Here is a 19,765-nt window from a genome sequence, read left to right as displayed (position 1 = left end):
ATTGGAGGAGAAGAGCATAAAACAATGGCCTTCGTCGACAACATGCTAGTGGCCATGGCGGATCTGGACCGGTCCCTACCGGCCCTCCTGGAGGAGATAGACCGCTTCGGGACCGTCTGCGGATGAAAATGACAAGGAACAAGTTGGAGATTCTAAATCTGACAACGGACCTGGACAGAATCTCAAATCTGGCCCACACGACCCAGTTGAAAAATGCAAAAAGCAATATAACATATCTGGGGATCAAATTGACACCGGATCTAACTAAATGGTCCACTCTCAACATCACGTGGCATGGCACGTGAGCCTACTAACAACAAGAACCCAGTAAGCACATACACCACCCGGGGCGGGGGGCGGGATGGGAGGGGAGGGAGGACAAGTTGTGATTATCCCTGAAATTGTGCCTGGCAGTGTGATCAAATCCCAATCTGAAATTAACATTTTTGATTCTCAAGAATGTGATATTACACAAAGTTTAAAAAGCCTACCATGGATTCAATATATACAGTCATTATCCCAGATGGGACGCACACTCCTTTATTTAGGAAGGAGCAACATTAGATTGAAAGACAGAATCATTTTATCAGAATGTACCATTTTGAAGAGTTAATGTGAAAATACAAAATACGAATTTGGGCATGCTCAATATTTCATGAGTAGGAAAACATCTGAAGTTAGGAGGAGGATGACAATTGTTAGGTTGGGTTAGTTAGAGACACAATTTAACAGAGCCATTTGGTTTCAAATGTACAGTCTTGCACCTGTTTGCCTTTGCAATGAAAAGACCTTAGATACTTGCAGTCATTAATGTTTTATTTTATACTATTTTTAAAGAATTATTGTATCAAATTTTCATTCCTACCTTGAGTAGTTAAAAACAAATATTACATTACGATTTGAGACACATCGTTAAAAAGAGGCGAGATTAACAGTATGTGCAGCACAATTCTAAAGCATAGTGAAAATTAGTTAGATGACAGGTTACCCGCTACATAATATCATGCATAATAAAGGCATAAAGATTACATATCACCATCAACTTTGTCATACATCAAGTGGATGCATGCTTAATAATCATGAAGTATATAATCCCCTCTTACAGCAATTAAAGAGCAAAGCAATATAACTATGGAACAAGAGAATGAGACAAAAATGATGATCGATAAATGTATGTAAAGTTATACTTGTGACAATCATTCATTTGAACAGAATGTGTCTACTTTTTTAATAGGGTTGTTCATATTCATTATGCATGCATACATAATGCAACTCCTCATATCTCAAAAAAGAATGCATATCTATTAATGAAAAAGGAAAATTAAGCAATATATCATATAAGTGAAACCGTTCTTAGATAGGTTGGTCTAGACATCTCTGAATTCTCAGTTCAATATATGAAAACTATGAATAGCGCCCATATAGCCAAACAAGTCGAGTCAGACATGTATTGCGGATCACTGGTCCTAATTTTCCATCGTTATTATTTACTGTTATCCTGTGCCAGTACACATTTATTTGTTTGACATCTTCAGACTTCCAGGATTGTGATATGGTTATTTTGGAACTATTGGACTAACACTCTACCCATTGAAAAATGCAAAGGGTATTTGTGATTCTGTCTAGGGTTTCCCAGTAGAATTACAAAAGGCTCTTTATGGATATTGAATAATGTAATATCCTTTATTATGTGAAGAATATGCTCCCAAAATAGTTGGATGGTTTTGGGCATTTCCACCATATATAGATGAAAGTAGCTCTCTGAGATGAATCCGATAACATAGAATAACATGAATCCGAGTGAATTTGGAAGTTATTCCTAAATCTATGCAACAGTTTAAGACGATCTTAAAACCATTCTCATATAAGTGACTTCTGGAAACCAAGATTATTGCCCTCAACCAAATATGTTGCACTGATCTCGCATTACTTCCTTTATAGGTAGATTTTCCAATGTTTTTGTGATGTAAGTGATTGTGTTAAGGCCCCGTTATCATGAGCCTTATATCAATTAGACAACACTTTGTGCATTTGATGTGCCTCAAAGATGGCTAACATAGGGAAATGTTCTCTTCAAGCCCATTTGCTTATTTTAGGGTTAGACATCTAACATCGAAGTTGAACAAATTGATACCTTTCCTTTTCACAAATAATGAATTTGATTTTGCATGCATGAAATCAAGGGGCAAACAATAATTCAATTATTTGCCAATATACTTTAAACTACCCCCATTGCTATTTTGTAAATGAAGTTGGTTCTTATCCTGCAGAAAATTCCAGGTCAGCCTTGGATACAAGTGATCTGATAAACAATTTAAATTTAAATATGACCCGAATGTAACTCAACACGTTCATAGCTCTGACGCATGATGTGGTCTGATCCACTCTTTAGAAAACCACCCCAATAAATAAATGCATGCATACATACACACACGCATACATAAATCACTAAGACATTTGATAGGATACAGAGGCTTCCTGTTGAAGACTGTCCCCTTTCCACCTGCAGGGCACATAGTACAATATTCTCTTCTGCACATTCCACATTCCCAGTCTGTAGCGTTAGAGATTCATGCTGATGCGGATGATGCATTGGAGTTAAAGTTAAGTTGAACACTTATTTTCATAAACATACATTCTCTCTCCTGCGTGACATAAAACCACTTACTTGCACCATTACATTGATATTGCTCAGAATATCAGTAGCATCTAGCATATAGATGAAATATTCATATACATTTCTCAAGAATGTTTAGTCTTATGCCTGTTTTGGCTTGTTAAGAGATATTGGGCCTCATTATGAGCATAGCGGTAGCCGTGCCGGTAAATACCGGCACGGCTGCTGCCAGAGTCATGAATTTACCAGCACCTGGCAATGGGCAATTACCGGGGCATTCCAGTCTTGGCAGACCCGGTAATTGCCCATTGCTGTGTGCTGGGAGATTTTACTCCCCATTCCCATTTGAGTCCCATTGGAATCAATGGGAATGGAGAGGTCCGATGCACCGGCACCATTCGCGAATGGTGCCGGTGCATCCGTCGAGTTCTGCGTGCGGGTGCCTTTCCGCCCACCAGGTCAGACTGTACTGGTACCGTTGTTACCGGACCGGCAACCTCGTAATGAGGCCCAATCCCCTGCAAATGATCTTCAGAAAAGTCCTACTACTGGTCAGTGATGGATATCTCAGGGCTGCCTTTTGAATCTCTCCTCTTTATCTTGCAGGAACCGGAGACTGCAACTCAGTAACAACAAGTACAACATCTACTGGTGTAACTATAACATCATCGAATGGTTATTCAATAAGCAGCATCACCTATGCAAATGGAACACTTGCATCCATGAAAAACCTGTCAAGTTCATCCATCACAAATCTGCAGCCTTTTACAAAATACATTCTAAACATTACAAATGGCAATGAAACCTGCAGCAAAATCATTACCACAAGTAAATAACTTTTATCATTTGTTTTTGACTTATTTTATTTTTATGTTATTGTTTAAAGAGCAGACCTAGCTCGACAGCAGTGGAGTGCTGTAGAGAGTGTGGGTAGCCAGCATTAGGGCTGTCATCTTTTAACAGTAGCACAGTACTGCGAGGTCTGTGCATCGGTATGTTCGTCCTTTGAAATTAGTCCTTGGTCAGGTGTTGTTGAAAGAGTCATGTTTTGGTGTATGGCTATTTTTGGATCTTTGAGGAGAGGGCCCAGAGGCTCCATGTACAGGTTAACAAGGATTGGTGAGAGGATGGAGCTTTGGGGGTCTCCTCAGGAGACCTGGTGTCCGTTCTAACGCAACAAGTTCATTTGGACAGCCTAATGTCTGCCTGAGAGGTAGGAGGTAAACCAATTCAGGACAGCGTCAGGGAATCACATCCTATCAGCAAGGAAGGAGAGAAGGATGCAGTGGTCGAAGGTGTCAAATGGAGCCGAGACGTCAAGGAGAACGAGGAGGCATGAGTCGCCCTTATCCATGATTTGGAGGGAATCATCCACCACCTGGATGGTGGGTGTATCGATGCTACACTTGGGGCAGAACCTTGACTGATGGTCACCTAGGAAGCAGAGTGGTTCGATTCTGACAAGTAGTTGTGTAGCAACTACTTTTGTGCCAATAAATGGGAGGTTCATAATGGGCCGGTAGTTGGTGAGTTTGTCTGGATCTAGGGTTGTTTTTTCAAAAGAGGTCATATGAGACCACTCTTGCGGGTGACCTTGAATTACCCTTCTTTGAGGAAGCCATTGATGATGCTGAGGAGCGTGTTGAGCACCAGGCCCTTAAATTGTTTAATAAAGGAGGCTGGGATTATAATGTCAGAGTAAGAAGTAGGTTTGAGACTAACAACCAATACAGAACGGTCTCCCAGCTAACTCCCTTTATGTGTGGAAGAAGACAATAGCTAGCCACACTTGATCCACCACACAAGGATGTCCCCATGGTATGCATGAAACTATCCAATAGTGTTCTCAGGTCAAAGTATGGTGCAGTGAGGACCAGGAGGATGCTATAGTGTGTCCTTGGCATGAGAAATAGGGCGATAACGCTTCCAACTACTGCTGTCCCACCTACATTACTCGATAACTGCACTGATGATGTGGCCTCGAGATCCCCTGGGCTGTTTTGGCACAGGAGCTAAGATACAGGCTTCATAGTGAATAACAAGTCCATAATTGAAATACCTTCCATAGACAGACAATATCAAAATGAAAAGGTTATGACTGGTAACATTTCTCATTGGGGTGAGGATCTTCCCAGCGACTTGCAGGTCAATGGTATAAAACCCAGCAGGCTTTTTCTGCCTTTAATTTTTCTGAGGTTGATAAAATAAGTACTAATAATGTGGGTAGTAATAACACCTGCTGTTTGAGTAAATTCAGTTTGTGATGTTTGCGAGTCATAAATATAGATTATTTACTGAGCAGAATAGAACAGCAAGAGAAGGTGGATCTTCTCTGTCATGGTTCTGCCCTGGCATAACCCTACTGAGCTCAAGTCTCCACATCTTCACACCCATCCACCCGCTAGGCTTGAAAGGCTACAAAGGCAACAAAACAGCAAAATGCAAACTAGTAAAATGTAACAATGTTAAAGGCTCAGCCAAAGCTGGACATGAAAACAGTACACCTCTATCAGCTAATTACAACTAAGAGGTTGGGGTTGGCATAATTCAAATTCCACTGAGGTTCCAAAAGATCAACTACTGATAGGGCTGTATAATGTATTTATTTATATATTTACTTATTATCTGTATAGTTCCAAAGAACAGGCCCAGAGGCATTCAGGTGCTCACAAACATAAATAACAACACAAAACAGAAAAATAGCCAAAACAATAAAAATAGAAACACGAGAGCAAGACCACCTATCCACTTGAGACCAAAATAACCCACAAGGCCAATGCTAAATAAGGCTATTAATTAGGTGAAAAGATGAGTCTTCAGGGCTCTCTTGAAAGGTTCCAGAAGACGGCAATCCTGCAACTTGGGTGTCATAGCGTTCCAGAGGTTAGGAGCGGCATAATCTAAGGTACACTGCCCACCCGATACCCAATTTTTTCTCTGCACTATCAGCAAGTTGTTGAAATTAGTTCTCAGAGTTCTCCGTACAGGTAACCAAGAGGTTCTTTTGGGTAGATAGCTGGGACTGGTACCAAATAGGCACTTGTGCGTCAAGGTAAGAAGGCGGAAGATTATCTGGGCTTCCACAGGTAACCAATTTTCATGATCTAATCTTTTGATTCCCTAACAAATGGAGGGCAGAAATCGGTAGAAAATGATCAAGCCTCTAAGTATTTCATCCTGCATCCTAATTTTGAAAACTAAGCAGTTTCTCTAGTTAAAATATTTCTACACACTTACACTACAAGGACATCCTATATCATTTTATGAGGAATCTATGCTTTCACACATGCCTTTACTTGCTGGTAGGTATTGACTTCAAACGAGCATCTGAAAACCAATTGGACAGAATCCTAGCTGGTCGGACATGGGGCAACCAGAAGCAGAAAGACACGACAGGCACTTGTGAAGCAGCTAGGTCTTGTGCACTCATGAAAACTAGCACACCCATCGGGAGAGAGTATGCTATCCACTGCAGTGCACCTGACAGCTCAGCCCATATCAATTACCTTTTCCTATGAAGGACTTGAAAGGATGGCATAACCAAAGTAGATATTGCCAATATTCAAATATCCAGCCACACCCTGATGCCGACATTACTAAAGTGAATATATTCAATGTTAATCTTTCCGACCACACTCTGGTCTAGGTCACAATTTAAGTGGATCTGATAAAGTTTAGACCAACTAGGACTTAACACGGCTCTCTTCCTAAATTGCTAAATCTCGCAAACCAAATGAAAAAAGTATCTCATATTTTCTAACATTACACAAAGGCAGCGCGCCATGTGTCAACTGTTGACCTTGTGCTGAAGATCGCTATTTAAAAGATTTGCCTAGTGTTTGGCCTGATGCAGCAAAAGAAAAACCAACAGGAAGTGAATGTAAAAATGCTCACGGGGAAGAATCTAGAGAAGCAATTCCCAAACCTGAGGAACGGAGGCAAAATGAGCACTATTTAGGACCGGACAAAGGTCTTTGAACACAAGAGAAAAGTATGTTCAGCTTTTTATGCACCGATTAAAAACACTTCAACTCTCCTACAAGATCTTTGGAAGAAGTGTAATGCCGGAAAGCTACAAGTTGAGGAGCAAACTGTTTGAGGAATTCTGGAAATATAGCAGCATATATCATTTTGGTGGTGAAGCAGACACAGAAGCTTAGGAAAATGTCCCTGGGTGACGAGGCCTCCTGAAGTTCAGTCAAGAAGACCACTCATGCCTGGTAAAAAAAAAAAATCAGTTTTGCGGTTCAATTTCCAGCATGAATTCGGGCCCATCGGGCCCAAATTATCTACCACTTGAGCCATCCACGAAGGAGATAACTCTGGTTCTTTGTTATGTATTTGAATAGTTCTGGCGGAATAATGATTTCCCAAGGGAAATTAAAGAATCTGTGAGGACGCTGATTCATAAAAATGAGAAACACCTGTGTGCATGTGGAAATTACAGATCTATTTGAACACTGGCTAAAAGATCTTGACTAAGGCCCACAATCCACACAGAGAAAATTACCCCTACACTTCTTCAACAAGAACAAGGAATCATGGTTGTGACAATGAGAGAAACCTGTGTATTATAGCTCAAATAACAAATGCTTCATGAGAACTCTCTGTGATCCCCAACATTGGTGAAGAGAAAACATTGGCAGTGTTTCCTTGTCATATGTATTCAGTCCTGAAAATAATGGATTTCTTACTATTGTTCATTAACTGCATAGAATCCCTTTACTTGTACTTATGGGCCGTGTTCGCCATTAACGGGCTGCAATAGCAGAGTCTGAGCATGCACATTAACATCTAACAATGAGGAGTTATGAAGTCAAGGGTAAAGAAGTTGGTGAGAGTTCCTACAAAGTTCTTCTCTATGAAGAGGATTTCAAATTGACGCTAGGGGGTCCACACTCTTCCGGCCTTATAGTGCGAAGCATCATTGAGTGCTTCCAGAGCTTTGCAGACGGTGCTAAGTGAAAACTTTGCTTTAATAAAAGCGAATTTTGAACAGACTGTTTTAGAAAGACCACTCTAAGACGGCTCCAAGTGGGAGGGGGCAGATAAACGTGAGTGTGTTTGCATGTTTGTGTGTGTGAATCAGTGTATCTGCAGTGGGGTTAAGGGGGAATGTGTTGCTAGGAAAGGAAGGAAAGTGGGGACTTGGAGGTGAAACCCCCAATTGCAAAGAAATTTGGCAAGTCCAGGAGATTGTGTGGGTGGTGGTGGTGGTGGGTGGGCGAACAGATTCTCAGGGTTGGGGGAGGAAACCCCACCTCAGACAATTGATATTTCTGCATTTAAATGCTGCATTAAATAGGGCAAATTAAATCAGTCTTTTTTGTGTGCAACCTTTTAAATGCGGAAATTTTACATAGAACCTTTCAGACTATCGAGTGAACAGGGACACATCAAAGCTGATTTAGATGTCCAGGAAAGGACTAAATAAAAGGCTAAGGACTACAATGGGCACCAAATCATATAACATTCCTAGCTATAATACTGTGAGTGAATTTTATGGTGGTCACCAGCAACATCAGTTCACTAATTGCTTTGATTGAATTGACACTGTTCATGATGTGAAATATCTTTGGATGGATTACCTTCTTGGCAATGTTGAGTCCGTCTGAGAGACCGAAATGTACAATCTTCTCATTAACATTTGTTAGGAGCGATTTTCAGAACTGCCAGTGGTGTGGGGATTCTGACCAACCAAGTGGATGAGCTAGAGCTATTCACAGTCGGTCTTACCAAACACAGTCTGGGTAGCGTAAAATGTGCAGTAAGGCAGACTAAGGAAATCAGGGGTTTGGTATGTAAGTACAATTAACAACATTTAGAGGGAGCCAAGTATTTGAGGGCTACACAGATGTATAATAAAAGAGAAAGAGTTCAGCCTTAGAAACAGTGATGGCGCTCTAGGTGGATATTATTGATCAGGTTGACACTTAAAAAGGAGTTTGGGATGCTGCAACTGAGGGATGCCATAGAGGCTGACCTGGGCTTGGAAAACTTGAGAGGAAAAAAAGCCCTCCTGTCGCGCTTCTCAAAATTAGGTAATGACACTAATAGTAGATTTCAAAGAGATATTTAATTTGAAGTTATTAGGTTCAAGTATAGATGAGACAAACAAGCCTTAATACGGTGGCGAAAGCAAAAGGTAAATCACAAACAGAATGGTTCTTATAGGAGTATTATGTCCATACACTAGTATGTGATGCCGGTACTGTATCAAAGTTCAGTTGGTTAACAAAATAAAGTGCCCTTAGTTGCATTCACTAAGTGTTCAGATAGTGATCCTGGTTTCCAGAAAATAACAAGAAATGTTTATTTTAAAAGTAGATTGCACATTGGCTGAAACTTTGAATGTACTTAGTTGCCATCACTAAGTTCACTTGTACTTTGATGAGATCCAGTTGGTTTCCAAATTATAGTATCCTTGGTTGTGTGCACTAATGTAAGATGGAGCAAAAGCAAGATGCTTTGTTTAGATCCAGTTAGTTTCCAGGTTGTAGTGTCCTTGGTTTTATATACTAATGTGAAACAGAACGAGAGAAAAATAATTCCTCTGTTTGTGTGCCTTCGGAGTTGAAACAATACTCCTAGTTTCAAAAAGAAAATTTGTAGAGATAGTTGAGGCTTGAAACGTCCTTCAAAAAAAAAAAAGATTGCACATTAGCTGAAACTTTGGGTGTACTTAGTTGTCGTCACTAAGTTCACTGATAGGTCCAACCTAAATACAACCGAAATACTCTGATAATGGCACCAATTGAAGAACAGAAGGGTGGGGAGTCCCTAAGGATAGGAACACTTAACGTGAAAGGCCTCAACTCGCCGACCAAGAGATCACTAGTGGCAAGGGAATTCCGCAGATCTCAAATAGACATTCTCCCTCTACAAGAAACAAAGTTTGCCAAGGGGGAGGATAGAGGAATACTTGGAAAAAGAGGGGGAAAGGAATTCTGGGGCTCAGGCCCACTCAGGAAAGGCGGGAGTCGGAATCTTGATCAAGAAAGGAATCAACTTCGAAGTGGATAAAACCTGGTCCGATGTAAGCGGGCGGACTCTCTTGATATCTGGGACAATCGCAAAGGTCAAAGTAACAGTTGCGGTAATATACTCCCCCAATGCAGGACAAGCCAAGTTCCTAGAAAAGACAATACCCAAAATAATGTTGGAGGCATCCGGCCAGGTTGTTATTGGTGGAGACTTTAACCAGTGGGCAGACCCGACCAAAGACTGAGATAAAAAGCCAAGTTAGAAGTGAACGCACTGGACTTTCTGACATAATGGAGATATATGACCTGCAAGATGTGTGGAGAATTAAACATCCTGATGAAAGAGGCGACACATTTTACTCCAATCCGCACAAAACATTCACCAGGATTGATTACCTGTACCTCACCAAGGACCTCCTCGACACCACAACACTATCTGAAATAGTTACGATAACATGGTCAGACCATGACATGGTCCTATCAGATATAAGGTGGGCAGACTTACCTCTTTCAGGAGGGAAGTGGCGCTGTAATGAAAGCCTGTTGAAAGATTCAGTATTTAAAATTGAAATGGCAAATGAAATTGAGGAATATTTCAAACTGAATAACAATGGGGAAGTCTCCAAGCAGACAATATGGGAGGCGGGTAAAGCCACCTGGAGAGGCATCCTGATACGAGAAGGATCTACCAAAAAAAGAGAGAGAAAGATCATTGAGCACAGACTTAAGTCCGAAATATACCAACTGGAAAGTGAGAACAGGGAACACCTGGGCACGGACCGCAACAACATCAACATAGCACAACATAAAAGGGAAGAACTCAGACTATTGGAGCACGAGCAAATTGCGCGTAAACTCTGATTCCTCAAACAGAAATTCTACAAGAAGGGGGACAAGGCCGACGTGCTATTGGCAGCCAGACAAGGGAACAAAGGGCAGAACGGAAAGTGAAAGAGATAATTGAAGAAAACCCTACGAAGCCCCCAACCCCCCACACTATCCCGGAAAGTTTTGCCAACTTCTACGAGGCGTTGTACACCTCGGAAGTGACTCCAGGGCAATCAGATACAGAACACTATCTTTCCCAGATAGATATGCCCAAAATCTCGTGCCCCGAAACTGAGCTCTTAGAATCTCCGATATCCGAACCTGAGGTCCAAGAGGCAATTAAAAGACTAACTGTAGGCAAATCCCCTGGAGAGGACGGTTATACCGCTGGGTTTATAAAACCTTCAGCGACCAACTAACACCATTCCTGACAGAGCTCTTTAACGAGATATTAGAAACAGGGACGGCCCCCGACTCCTTTACGAAGGCGCTCATAACAGTGATCCCAACGGAAGGAAGGAACTCCAAACTTTGTGGTTCATACCGCCCAATTTCATTGCTCAACTTGGATGCGAAAATTTACACCAGGGTATTAGCCGCTCGATTGGAAGTACTGATCCCTCACCTCATACACAATGACCAAGTCGGATTTATATTGGGTAGGCAAGAAGCTGACACCATGCGCAAAACGCTACATCTCATCCACTCATCACCAGAACTTCCAAGTGACCCTGCCCTACTGTCAATAGATGCAGAAAAGAAAGGCCTTTGATAGAGTGGAGTGGGAATTCTTGAGGGCAGTCCTTCGGAAGGTGGGGATAGGGCCGAGATTTAGGAAAGGGATACAAGCAGTATACACATCCCCAACGGCGTCTATCTCGGTTAATGGGGAATATTGCAGATGGTTTGACATGGGACGTGGTACTAGACAGGGGTGCCCCCTCTCTGCTATACTTTTTGCACTCTCCCTAGAACCCCTGGCCCAAAAAATACGAGCCGACCCCAGAATAGAAGGCATGCGATTGGGAACAAAAGAATATAAGATAGCACTCTATGCTGATGATATACTTTTACACATTACCAACCCCTCTGTATCTGTCCCCCATGCTCTCCAACTACTAGAAGAATATGGCAAACTCTCCGGGTTTAAGGTGAACAAGACTAAATCAATATTGTTCCCTTTGCAAGGAACGAAAGAGGAAAACAAAACTAAGTTCTTGCCCTTAGGCCTCAAACTCGAACACTCTGCCTTTAAATACTTGGGCATCCAGATCACCAAAAACATAACAGACCTATATGAAGCCAACTCTCCTCCCCTCCTCCAGAGCTTCTCGGCCGATCTGAACAGGTGGGACAAACTCACAATTTTGTGGTTAGGGCGGATTAACGCCATTAAAATGGTATGCCTCCCCCGATTCCTATACCCTTTCCAGATGTTACCTATCGAGATACCAAATGCATTTTTTGATGAAGCTAAAAAACTTATGCTTAGGTTCCTCTGGCAGGGAAAGAAGGCAAGGATTGTATTCGACACTCTGACGCTCTCCAAGGACAAAGAAGGAGTAGGTCTCCCCGACATGCGAGCATATTACAAAGCCTCACAACTACGTATCCTTATCCCACACTTACGTGATCACAACCACCTACAATGGGTCCACATGGACAACCATTACTTCACGCCGGCCACTGTGTCAGAATGGCTATGGACCCCTCACAAAAGGATACAACGGAAAATTAAGGGCCACCCGATACTGAGTACCATCTGGAACATCTGGCAACCAAGCAAGGCAATGAAAAAGATCACCACCTAGTCGTCCCCACTTAGCCATTTATGGTCCCCTGGTATAAACGATCATATACCTGAGGTAGGAAGATTCCAATCCTGGTACGAGGCGGGACTCGAAAGGGTAGGGCAACTCCAGCAGAAGGACAAATTCATTACTCTTCCAGACTTAACTGAAGCCCTAGGAATAGGTCCATTATCCACCTTCCAATACATCCAGATAAAAGGAGTCCTCACAAAATCAGCATGGAAAGAACTCACCCCATCCGAACAACTCTTGGATTCTAAGTCTGAAATGAAGGGTTTGATATTGGCTATGTACAAAGAACTTATCGAAGCAGGCACCGGGTCCACAGAACATCTTAGAAGCAGATGGGGGAGGGATTTAGGAGAGGAGATAGACCCAGAACAATGGGAAATGATATGCAAAAACGCATCAAAGACGTCCTTATCCAGCCAATACAAATCACACGCCATCAAACTCCTACACAGATGGCAATACGACCCACTCAAATTGGCCAAGATGTTTCAGACTCTGTGCCCGAGATGTTGGCGAGAATGTGGAGAAACTGCTGACTATTGGCACATGTGGTGGAGCTGCCCACACATTAAAGTATTCTGGGAGGAAGACCTGGCATTGATTAAAGACATAGATGGTATACAAAGAGACGTTGATCCACGTTTGGTTCTCTTCGGAATGGAAAAAAATGGGGATGAGTGGTCTAGACTCAGGGGTCTTGCCCCACACCTACTACTAGCAGCCCGTGCACTCCTAGTAACAAAATGGAAATCCAAAAAGGTTCCAAGTAAGAAGGAATGGATCAATTTGTCAACCAACATTTACACAATGGAATTGATCACGGAATCCCTGCATAACAAAGCATCGCAATGTGAGACCTTATGGTCGGACTTTCGAGGCAAACACCTCTCCGACACGACAGACTCCCAACCCGAAGATGCTACAGGATCTTAATTGAACTAAGAATCCCAAAAACTCAGTACAGGACAGTTATGACCCAAGAATCAAGGAAACCTCACAATAGTGAACCGAACATTACTCGCTATGAACATGTCAACAGAGAAATGATGCCGCAATGATGTCTGCCCAACCATGGGGGGGAGGCGGGTGGGTAAGGAAGATGTTATACTGATTGTTACTACTAGAGATCGGAAACGAACACAAGAACGATCAAGTGTATAATGAGATTTTAGTTTTGTTCTGTTGATGTAACCATGTGCTAACAGAGCTGTAACAATTGAAACGCTTAAATCTCTTGTTCATTTTTTGTTTTTATTTTTATTTTTGTTTCAAAATCAATAAAACCAAATTAAAAAAAAAAGAAAAAGTAAAACAACATGCCTTATGATTATAGTTTTTACTTTAGTAATCCTTCTCTCACCATGAAAGAGAATTTCAAGTGATCTAAAGAGTTGTTAGGCAAGAATCGATGTAGTAACCCTGTGGGAGACTACACAACCCTTGTCCTCTTGGTATTAGCTAACCCACCTATTGGTATAGGCCTGTAGTACACAAGTTGGTAATGTGACTGACCAGCCAGGCTTATCTCACGAGGGGTAAATGCGAGATGCAGAGCTGTAGCAATGAAATCCACCAATACAAGTAGCCAAGTAACACTTACACTCAAGGTTTATGTTATAAATAATAATTTATTTATTTAACAGTAGTTTTTAAATAAGCATTCTTTAAAAAGGGAAATATATGTAGCAATCAAATACACCATAAAATACTTTTCCAGAATCTTTAGAGATGCTTATTACACACTTCCTACACCTGGAGGAGACTTCACTAACTAGGACAGTAATGGCATTTACATATCACTAGTACACTTTGTAGATTCTGAGGTTTGCAAAAAAGAAAGGTTAAAGGAAGTAAAAAGGTTAAACAGGTTCTCAGAGCATGTGAGCACATCATTAAATCTTGCAATGAAGTCTAGATAAAAACCTTTGCCATCAATAATAGTTAAAAAACAGGTTATCACCTATGAGGGACAGTAAGTACCAAAGTCAAATGGACTAGAAGAGTCTGCAGGGAGCCAGGAAAGCCAAAGTCAATTGGAGCACAGTCTATGGAGCTGAGGCACTTCTTAGATAGCAAATTCTTGCACAAAGTTAGAGAGATTGTTGAAGAAAAATCACTGTAGGGTCACAAGCTGTTACACTTAAGAAGGGTAGAGCTGAAATCAACTCTAGCAAAGTTGCTACTGCAAGTCTCAACTGAGAAGAGCAAAGCTAACAACACAGAGGTAAGTACCCCCAGTCGGAACAGTACCTTATGTTAGAAGAAGAGTGGTCCAACTGGCTTCTGTCTGGTTGCAGCCATACAGATCCTGGGTTCCTGTGCCTCAGTCGTGGGGACAAGAGGGAGGATTTCTGGAGGACTCCTGTGGCAGCAATTCGGAAGTCGGCGGCAGCTATGGGCTCTTTTCAGGTCAGCCGCACTTTGCGGTTTCAGCGTGCGGTAAACAGCACTACTGCGGATCTTGGATACCGGTTGGGCTTCCTTCACACCTTGAGTCCTGCACTCTGGTGAGGGGACTCGAGCTCTGGTTGTGCTGCTTCTGAGGGTCTTGGGGAGACACGTGGAGCTTCTGGCCAGATCACAGACGTAGCACTCGACTACAGATTTCTGACCCTAGGCACTAGGTTCCAGTGCAACCAGTCAGGGAGGGTGGTCCAGTGAAGTTTGTCACAGCAGCAGGGCTTCACTGGGCAATTCAAAGGTCTAGGAGGATGCAGCAAGCTTTGTTCCCAGTTTCTTAATCAGGTTGTTCTTCCCAGTGGTCGACTCTGTCTTTAGTCCAAAACCGTCACCTTTTATGCCGGTTTCTCCCATTCTTGCACAGGCTAGCTGTCACTGAAACAGCTGGAGGGCTGTCCTTCAAGGACAGCCAGCCAATCAGGACTGGGTGCATTCAGGCATTCCTGAAGACAAAGGGCAGGGGAGTTTCGGGAACCTCCCGCACTTCGTGCCCTTCCGGACACACTGGAGCTAGAGGCAGGTTTCAGTACTGAAGCCCGCCAAATACAAAACGAACAAAGGGCTCAAACCTGTCTTGGCGCTCATAGTAAAACCCCAGAAAGACCTCACAAACAGAAAATGGAAACAAAATGGTCACCCATGGGTGCTATACTGCCACTGAGGATTAAGTCTGTTGTAGAAAAGCACAATGGTAGGAAAATTAAATCATTGCCACTAGCCATTTAAAGTAAAGCGGGTTACATAAAAAATGTTACATGAGTAGGTAGGATAAGGGGCTACTAATTAATCCCCCAGCACTCCACATACGATGGTGTGTGCTGGACCTACAAAGAGAAAAGGTAGGTAAAGTCAATTTCACTTTACTCTTCTTGGGAACTATAGTTCCCAAAAGAAACAGTATTTAAACCTCGGGAGAAATCTAAAGTATTTCTCTGTGACACTACACTGAAGGTGCTGTGTGTAAACATACAAACAGTAAATGCCTATGGAGTTTGACTGACTCCAAAAACAACGGAAACACATAATCCAAATCAGGTCAAAACACATGAGAGTGTGAGAAAAAGGGCTCACTCACTCCAGGGTTAAAATTAAAAAGTCTTAAAGTCCAGCAAATGAGCTGAAGATTGAAGGGAATTAGCACAGAAATGAGAATTCTCACTAACAAGAGTTTAGTCCAAAGATAAACAATACTTTAAGTACAATCTGTTTCAGCAAAGAGAGGGGGTCACTCCCAATTCCTACACACTAAGCGATCCTGCCTGAGGTAGGAATTCTAGTCCAGAATACCACCACCCATGGAAAGGTAATGGTAGTGCTATGGAGTTGACTATACGCCCATTTCATCACTGTAGTACAAAGGGGTAGTCGAGCACCAAGAGTGGTATGTACAGTCAGATCCTGAAATACAATAGTAAAAATGACCACCCCCAGGTAAGTAAGACATTTTGGGGGTGACTACTGTGAGAAACCAGAAGGCGTCTCACCCACTAGTCCCTGGGGATCTGTCATCCGGATTGCCAGGACACGGCAATGGCTTTTGGATCCAGTTCCTGGGGGTGGACCAGTGCGGGAGGATCAGCTGGGTTAGGGGTCTTCGGGGAGTGGCAGTGGGACACCGGATGGCGAGACGCAGTATCCCTCCCCCGTAATACCTATAACGCCTCCTACAAGGTAGGTTACGTGGAAACTTTACCCAACCCCCTTTCCCATCACAAACCCTTTCACACGGACAGCCCACTCTGGGAGAAAACAGACTCACACCTGAGCAGTGTACCTGACATGTCCCACTACTATGGTCAGGCAAAGTCAGGCAATTACTGACAATCACTCACACCTGACTTCCATTAAACTTCCCGACACGGATAAAAGGCGATACATGAGAGCACAGTCTGAGGGAGGCAATGCACACAAAGGAACATCTGTTTTGAATCGGCAGCTCAACGAGGGGAGAAAGACGAGAAACCAAGAAGGGTTTGCAAGGAGGGAAATAAACTTGACCTTTTTTGGCAAGAAACCATTACTTTCCAGAAACCTTCTAAGCAGAAAGCATAAGGCAAGGAAACCAGACTGAAGACTCCAACATCGTGTGTCAGAGAAACCGAAGGCCCTCCTGCGTAATGAATCAAGGTGAGGAGTAGCGGCAGCCACCGGGGTACCGCCCTTGGCTCGAAGAACAAAGAAGCATTAGAGAGATCAACACAGCTGGTGAGTTGGGGAGATCTATGCAAGACCTGTCTGTGTTGAAGTCAAGGTTGCAAGCGGCAACATTGTATAACGAGCGCTTGAATGAACATTGTTAAACGCATGTTATGAAAGACGCGAGTAAAGCTAAACTGCTGATGAATGTTTGAACTTGAGAAGGGAAGATACGATACTGTTAACAGAGTGGTCTGGCACCGTGAGTGTGCTCAATTGAAGGTCTCTGTAAGGTATCCCGCCAAGAGAAATGAAAGCCAAAAGACTGATGAGAGTATTGTATGAAGTGAATCAAAGTAGTCCTGCAATGGTTTAAGCAAAACCCATCACACATTCGAAAGTCTTTGATTTTGATATCAAGAGGACCCAAGCCTGAATGAGGAAGATCCATGGTCTGAGCCCAAACGAGAGACCAAGAGTAAACATTGTGGTACAAAGGGGTGCAACCCTGAAGGAGGGAGACCCATAATAAATACTGGAAGTGAGAACTTGTGCATGTGAAGATCCTAATAGAAATGGAACTTTGAGATGTGTTTGTTCAGACAGGCCCTCTTCAGTAAGAGACTGTCATTGGAAAAGAGACTTTGGCAGGAGGCTGTGATGTCTATGCTTTGAACCGTGTCCTCATGGCAGAGAAGCCAGAATGTGTGCAAAGCTCGAACATGCCGCCTTGCCCGGTGCTGAAAACGTGGGGAAGGGAAACCAACTGCTCAACCGTGCTGACATATTATATTATTTCTTGAACTCTTTTCTTTGTTGCATACATTATTGTCTCACCCACTTTTGTATTTAGAAGTAAGAAATGGCAATAGGCTTATTAGTTCAGGCCCTTTTATTTTGGCATAGACTCGACTAGGACTGTGTTAATTTTATTTGATGGTCGTAGCTTTCTACCATTCTTAGATTTAGGTTAGATAGGCATTCAACCAACCCATTCAAGTTCAATAAAGACTCTTGAACTGAGATCACTTGTGTCTGTCTTCACTGTTTGATACCATGCCTTCTTTACACTAATCACATTGTTGGTCCGGTTGCAGGAGGTCAAGTGGTCGCAGGTGCAGTGACTGAAATGGGTGCTGGGCTAGGGATCGGCTAGACAGCGGATTTGATCTCTGAAGCAGATGCAGTTTCTGATGATCTCGAGCTATACAAGGCAGATGATCTTGGACGATGATCACTGCTTCTTTCATGGTGGAGATCAACCCCAGGACACTGCAGGCAACGTGATTGGACAAAGAAAGTGCAGTCAGAGTTTGGCAGGCATGGATCCTTGCAGCGGTGGGAAATAGGCTCTAGCCCAGACAGGACCCACTTCAAGGCACAGAGTTGCTGCCACAGGCAATGAGGTTCCTGGGCCACAAGCTGAGGATATGCCAAGTCTCAAGCTTTAAGTCGAGTGGGTGTCCGCTGCAATTATAAGCCTTTTCATTGGATGTTCAGCTCCCAGCAGGATCCATGTGCCATAGATTTCCAGACCGTCTCCTAATAATTTCCACAATTCATGCAGGTAGTGGCTGTTAAATCATGAACTGCCAGATACCCTAAATCGACCCAGCAACAGATATTCACTTGGAGAAATGTGAATTGAGATGAGAAATTCCCAATTCGACTTTCACCCAGTTCAGTCACACAAAAAACGAATCAAGAATCCAAAGCTGTCATATCTATGAGAGTGATGTTCTGAAGTCATTCAGCCTACTGGAGATAGGGATTAATAAATGAAATTGGGCTCACCCTCTAGCCGAGGAACACTCCAGTGGACACAGAAAGGGGGCTCTGAAAGCAAATGGTTTAGATAACGTTTTTACTGCACTTCAATACACCAGTGTTCAGGGCACCAAGCCTAAGGCAATTAACAAACAATTATGCCCTAACAATATGCAACTCTTTAATAAGGGCCTTGGTGACTGCATCTGGGAACTCGACTTTCAATTGACTGTGATATCCCAGAAAACAATTTTAAGTTCCATAGTGTGATGCATCAAGGGAATTCTTCCCTTCTCCCCAAGGGGTGGCATCACCCTTTTAGGCTAGGGAGATGAGCCTGCTTCACAAAAACCCTCCCTAGGTTTATAGGCATGTGGCACCTCAATGGGAAAGACTCCGCCATAGGGGACAATGACTCTGGTTCCTGTGAGGATCTCCAATAGTCATTCCCCATGGTGGCATGCATGGGACTATCATATTTGAAGAACAGTATAAAAACCAGAGACTTGGATGAAGACAAAATTAAAATATACTGTTACAAACAAGAAAGAGAGTAGGTCTCTTTAAATAGAAACTAGCATCCAACTGAGACTAAGAGGTTGAAAGGAGAGCCGAGGTGAGATAAAGCAAAGAAACAAACCTGGCTGGGCAACACGTGAGAGAAGCGGAGCGAAGGAGAGCCAATGAGCCTGGGAACTGCTCTGAGACGGAGAGCAAGACGCTGGACGCCCAGGGTCGATACAGAGTGAGAAACCAAGGAGACAGGACCTCCAATCCCAGTGGTGGCGTGACCACAAAGACTTTGTGGTGGGCCGTGCGCCAATACAACAATGGCGAAATCAGTATGCTGCAAATTCAGCAAACTGTCCAAATACCCAATTGCTTACCAGGTCGCACACAGAGGACCAGGAAGGTTAAAAAGGTGAACGGCCAAAGAGAACCCGAGCAAACACAGACCCCAAAGACATCCCCCCTGATACAGAGGTTACAGGGAGAACGGGAGAACCGAGAGGCCTCCTGGGAATCATTATGAAACAGGAGAAACTCGTCTCAGTGGAATTGACGAGACCGTGAAATTAAAGTCGAGGAACTTGAACTGTAATAATGTGAGAGAGTGAATCACCATAAAAGCCGGAAAATAGACCATTGTA

The 19,765-nt window shown here is 42.9% G+C and overlaps 1 protein-coding gene across 1 annotated transcript in view; it reads left to right on the top strand.

The window, feature by feature from the left end:
• The window catches only part of LOC138505095 (receptor-type tyrosine-protein phosphatase beta-like), a 221,127-nt gene that overhangs the window by 89,739 nt on the left and 111,623 nt on the right, over positions 1–19,765 (top strand). The window contains exon 3 of the mRNA XM_069625409.1: positions 3,224–3,445. Within this exon, the coding sequence (XP_069481510.1) occupies positions 3,224–3,445 (222 nt within the window). The remainder of the gene's footprint in view (positions 1–3,223; positions 3,446–19,765) is intronic.

This window comes from Ambystoma mexicanum, chromosome 11 (genome assembly GCF_040938575.1).
Source record: "Ambystoma mexicanum isolate Mex_15411 chromosome 11, UKY_AmexF1_1, whole genome shotgun sequence".
Lineage (NCBI taxonomy): Eukaryota > Metazoa > Chordata > Amphibia > Caudata > Ambystomatidae > Ambystoma > Ambystoma mexicanum.
The sequence above is the reverse complement of the archived record's forward strand: the minus strand, read 5'-3'. Positions and strand labels throughout refer to the sequence as shown.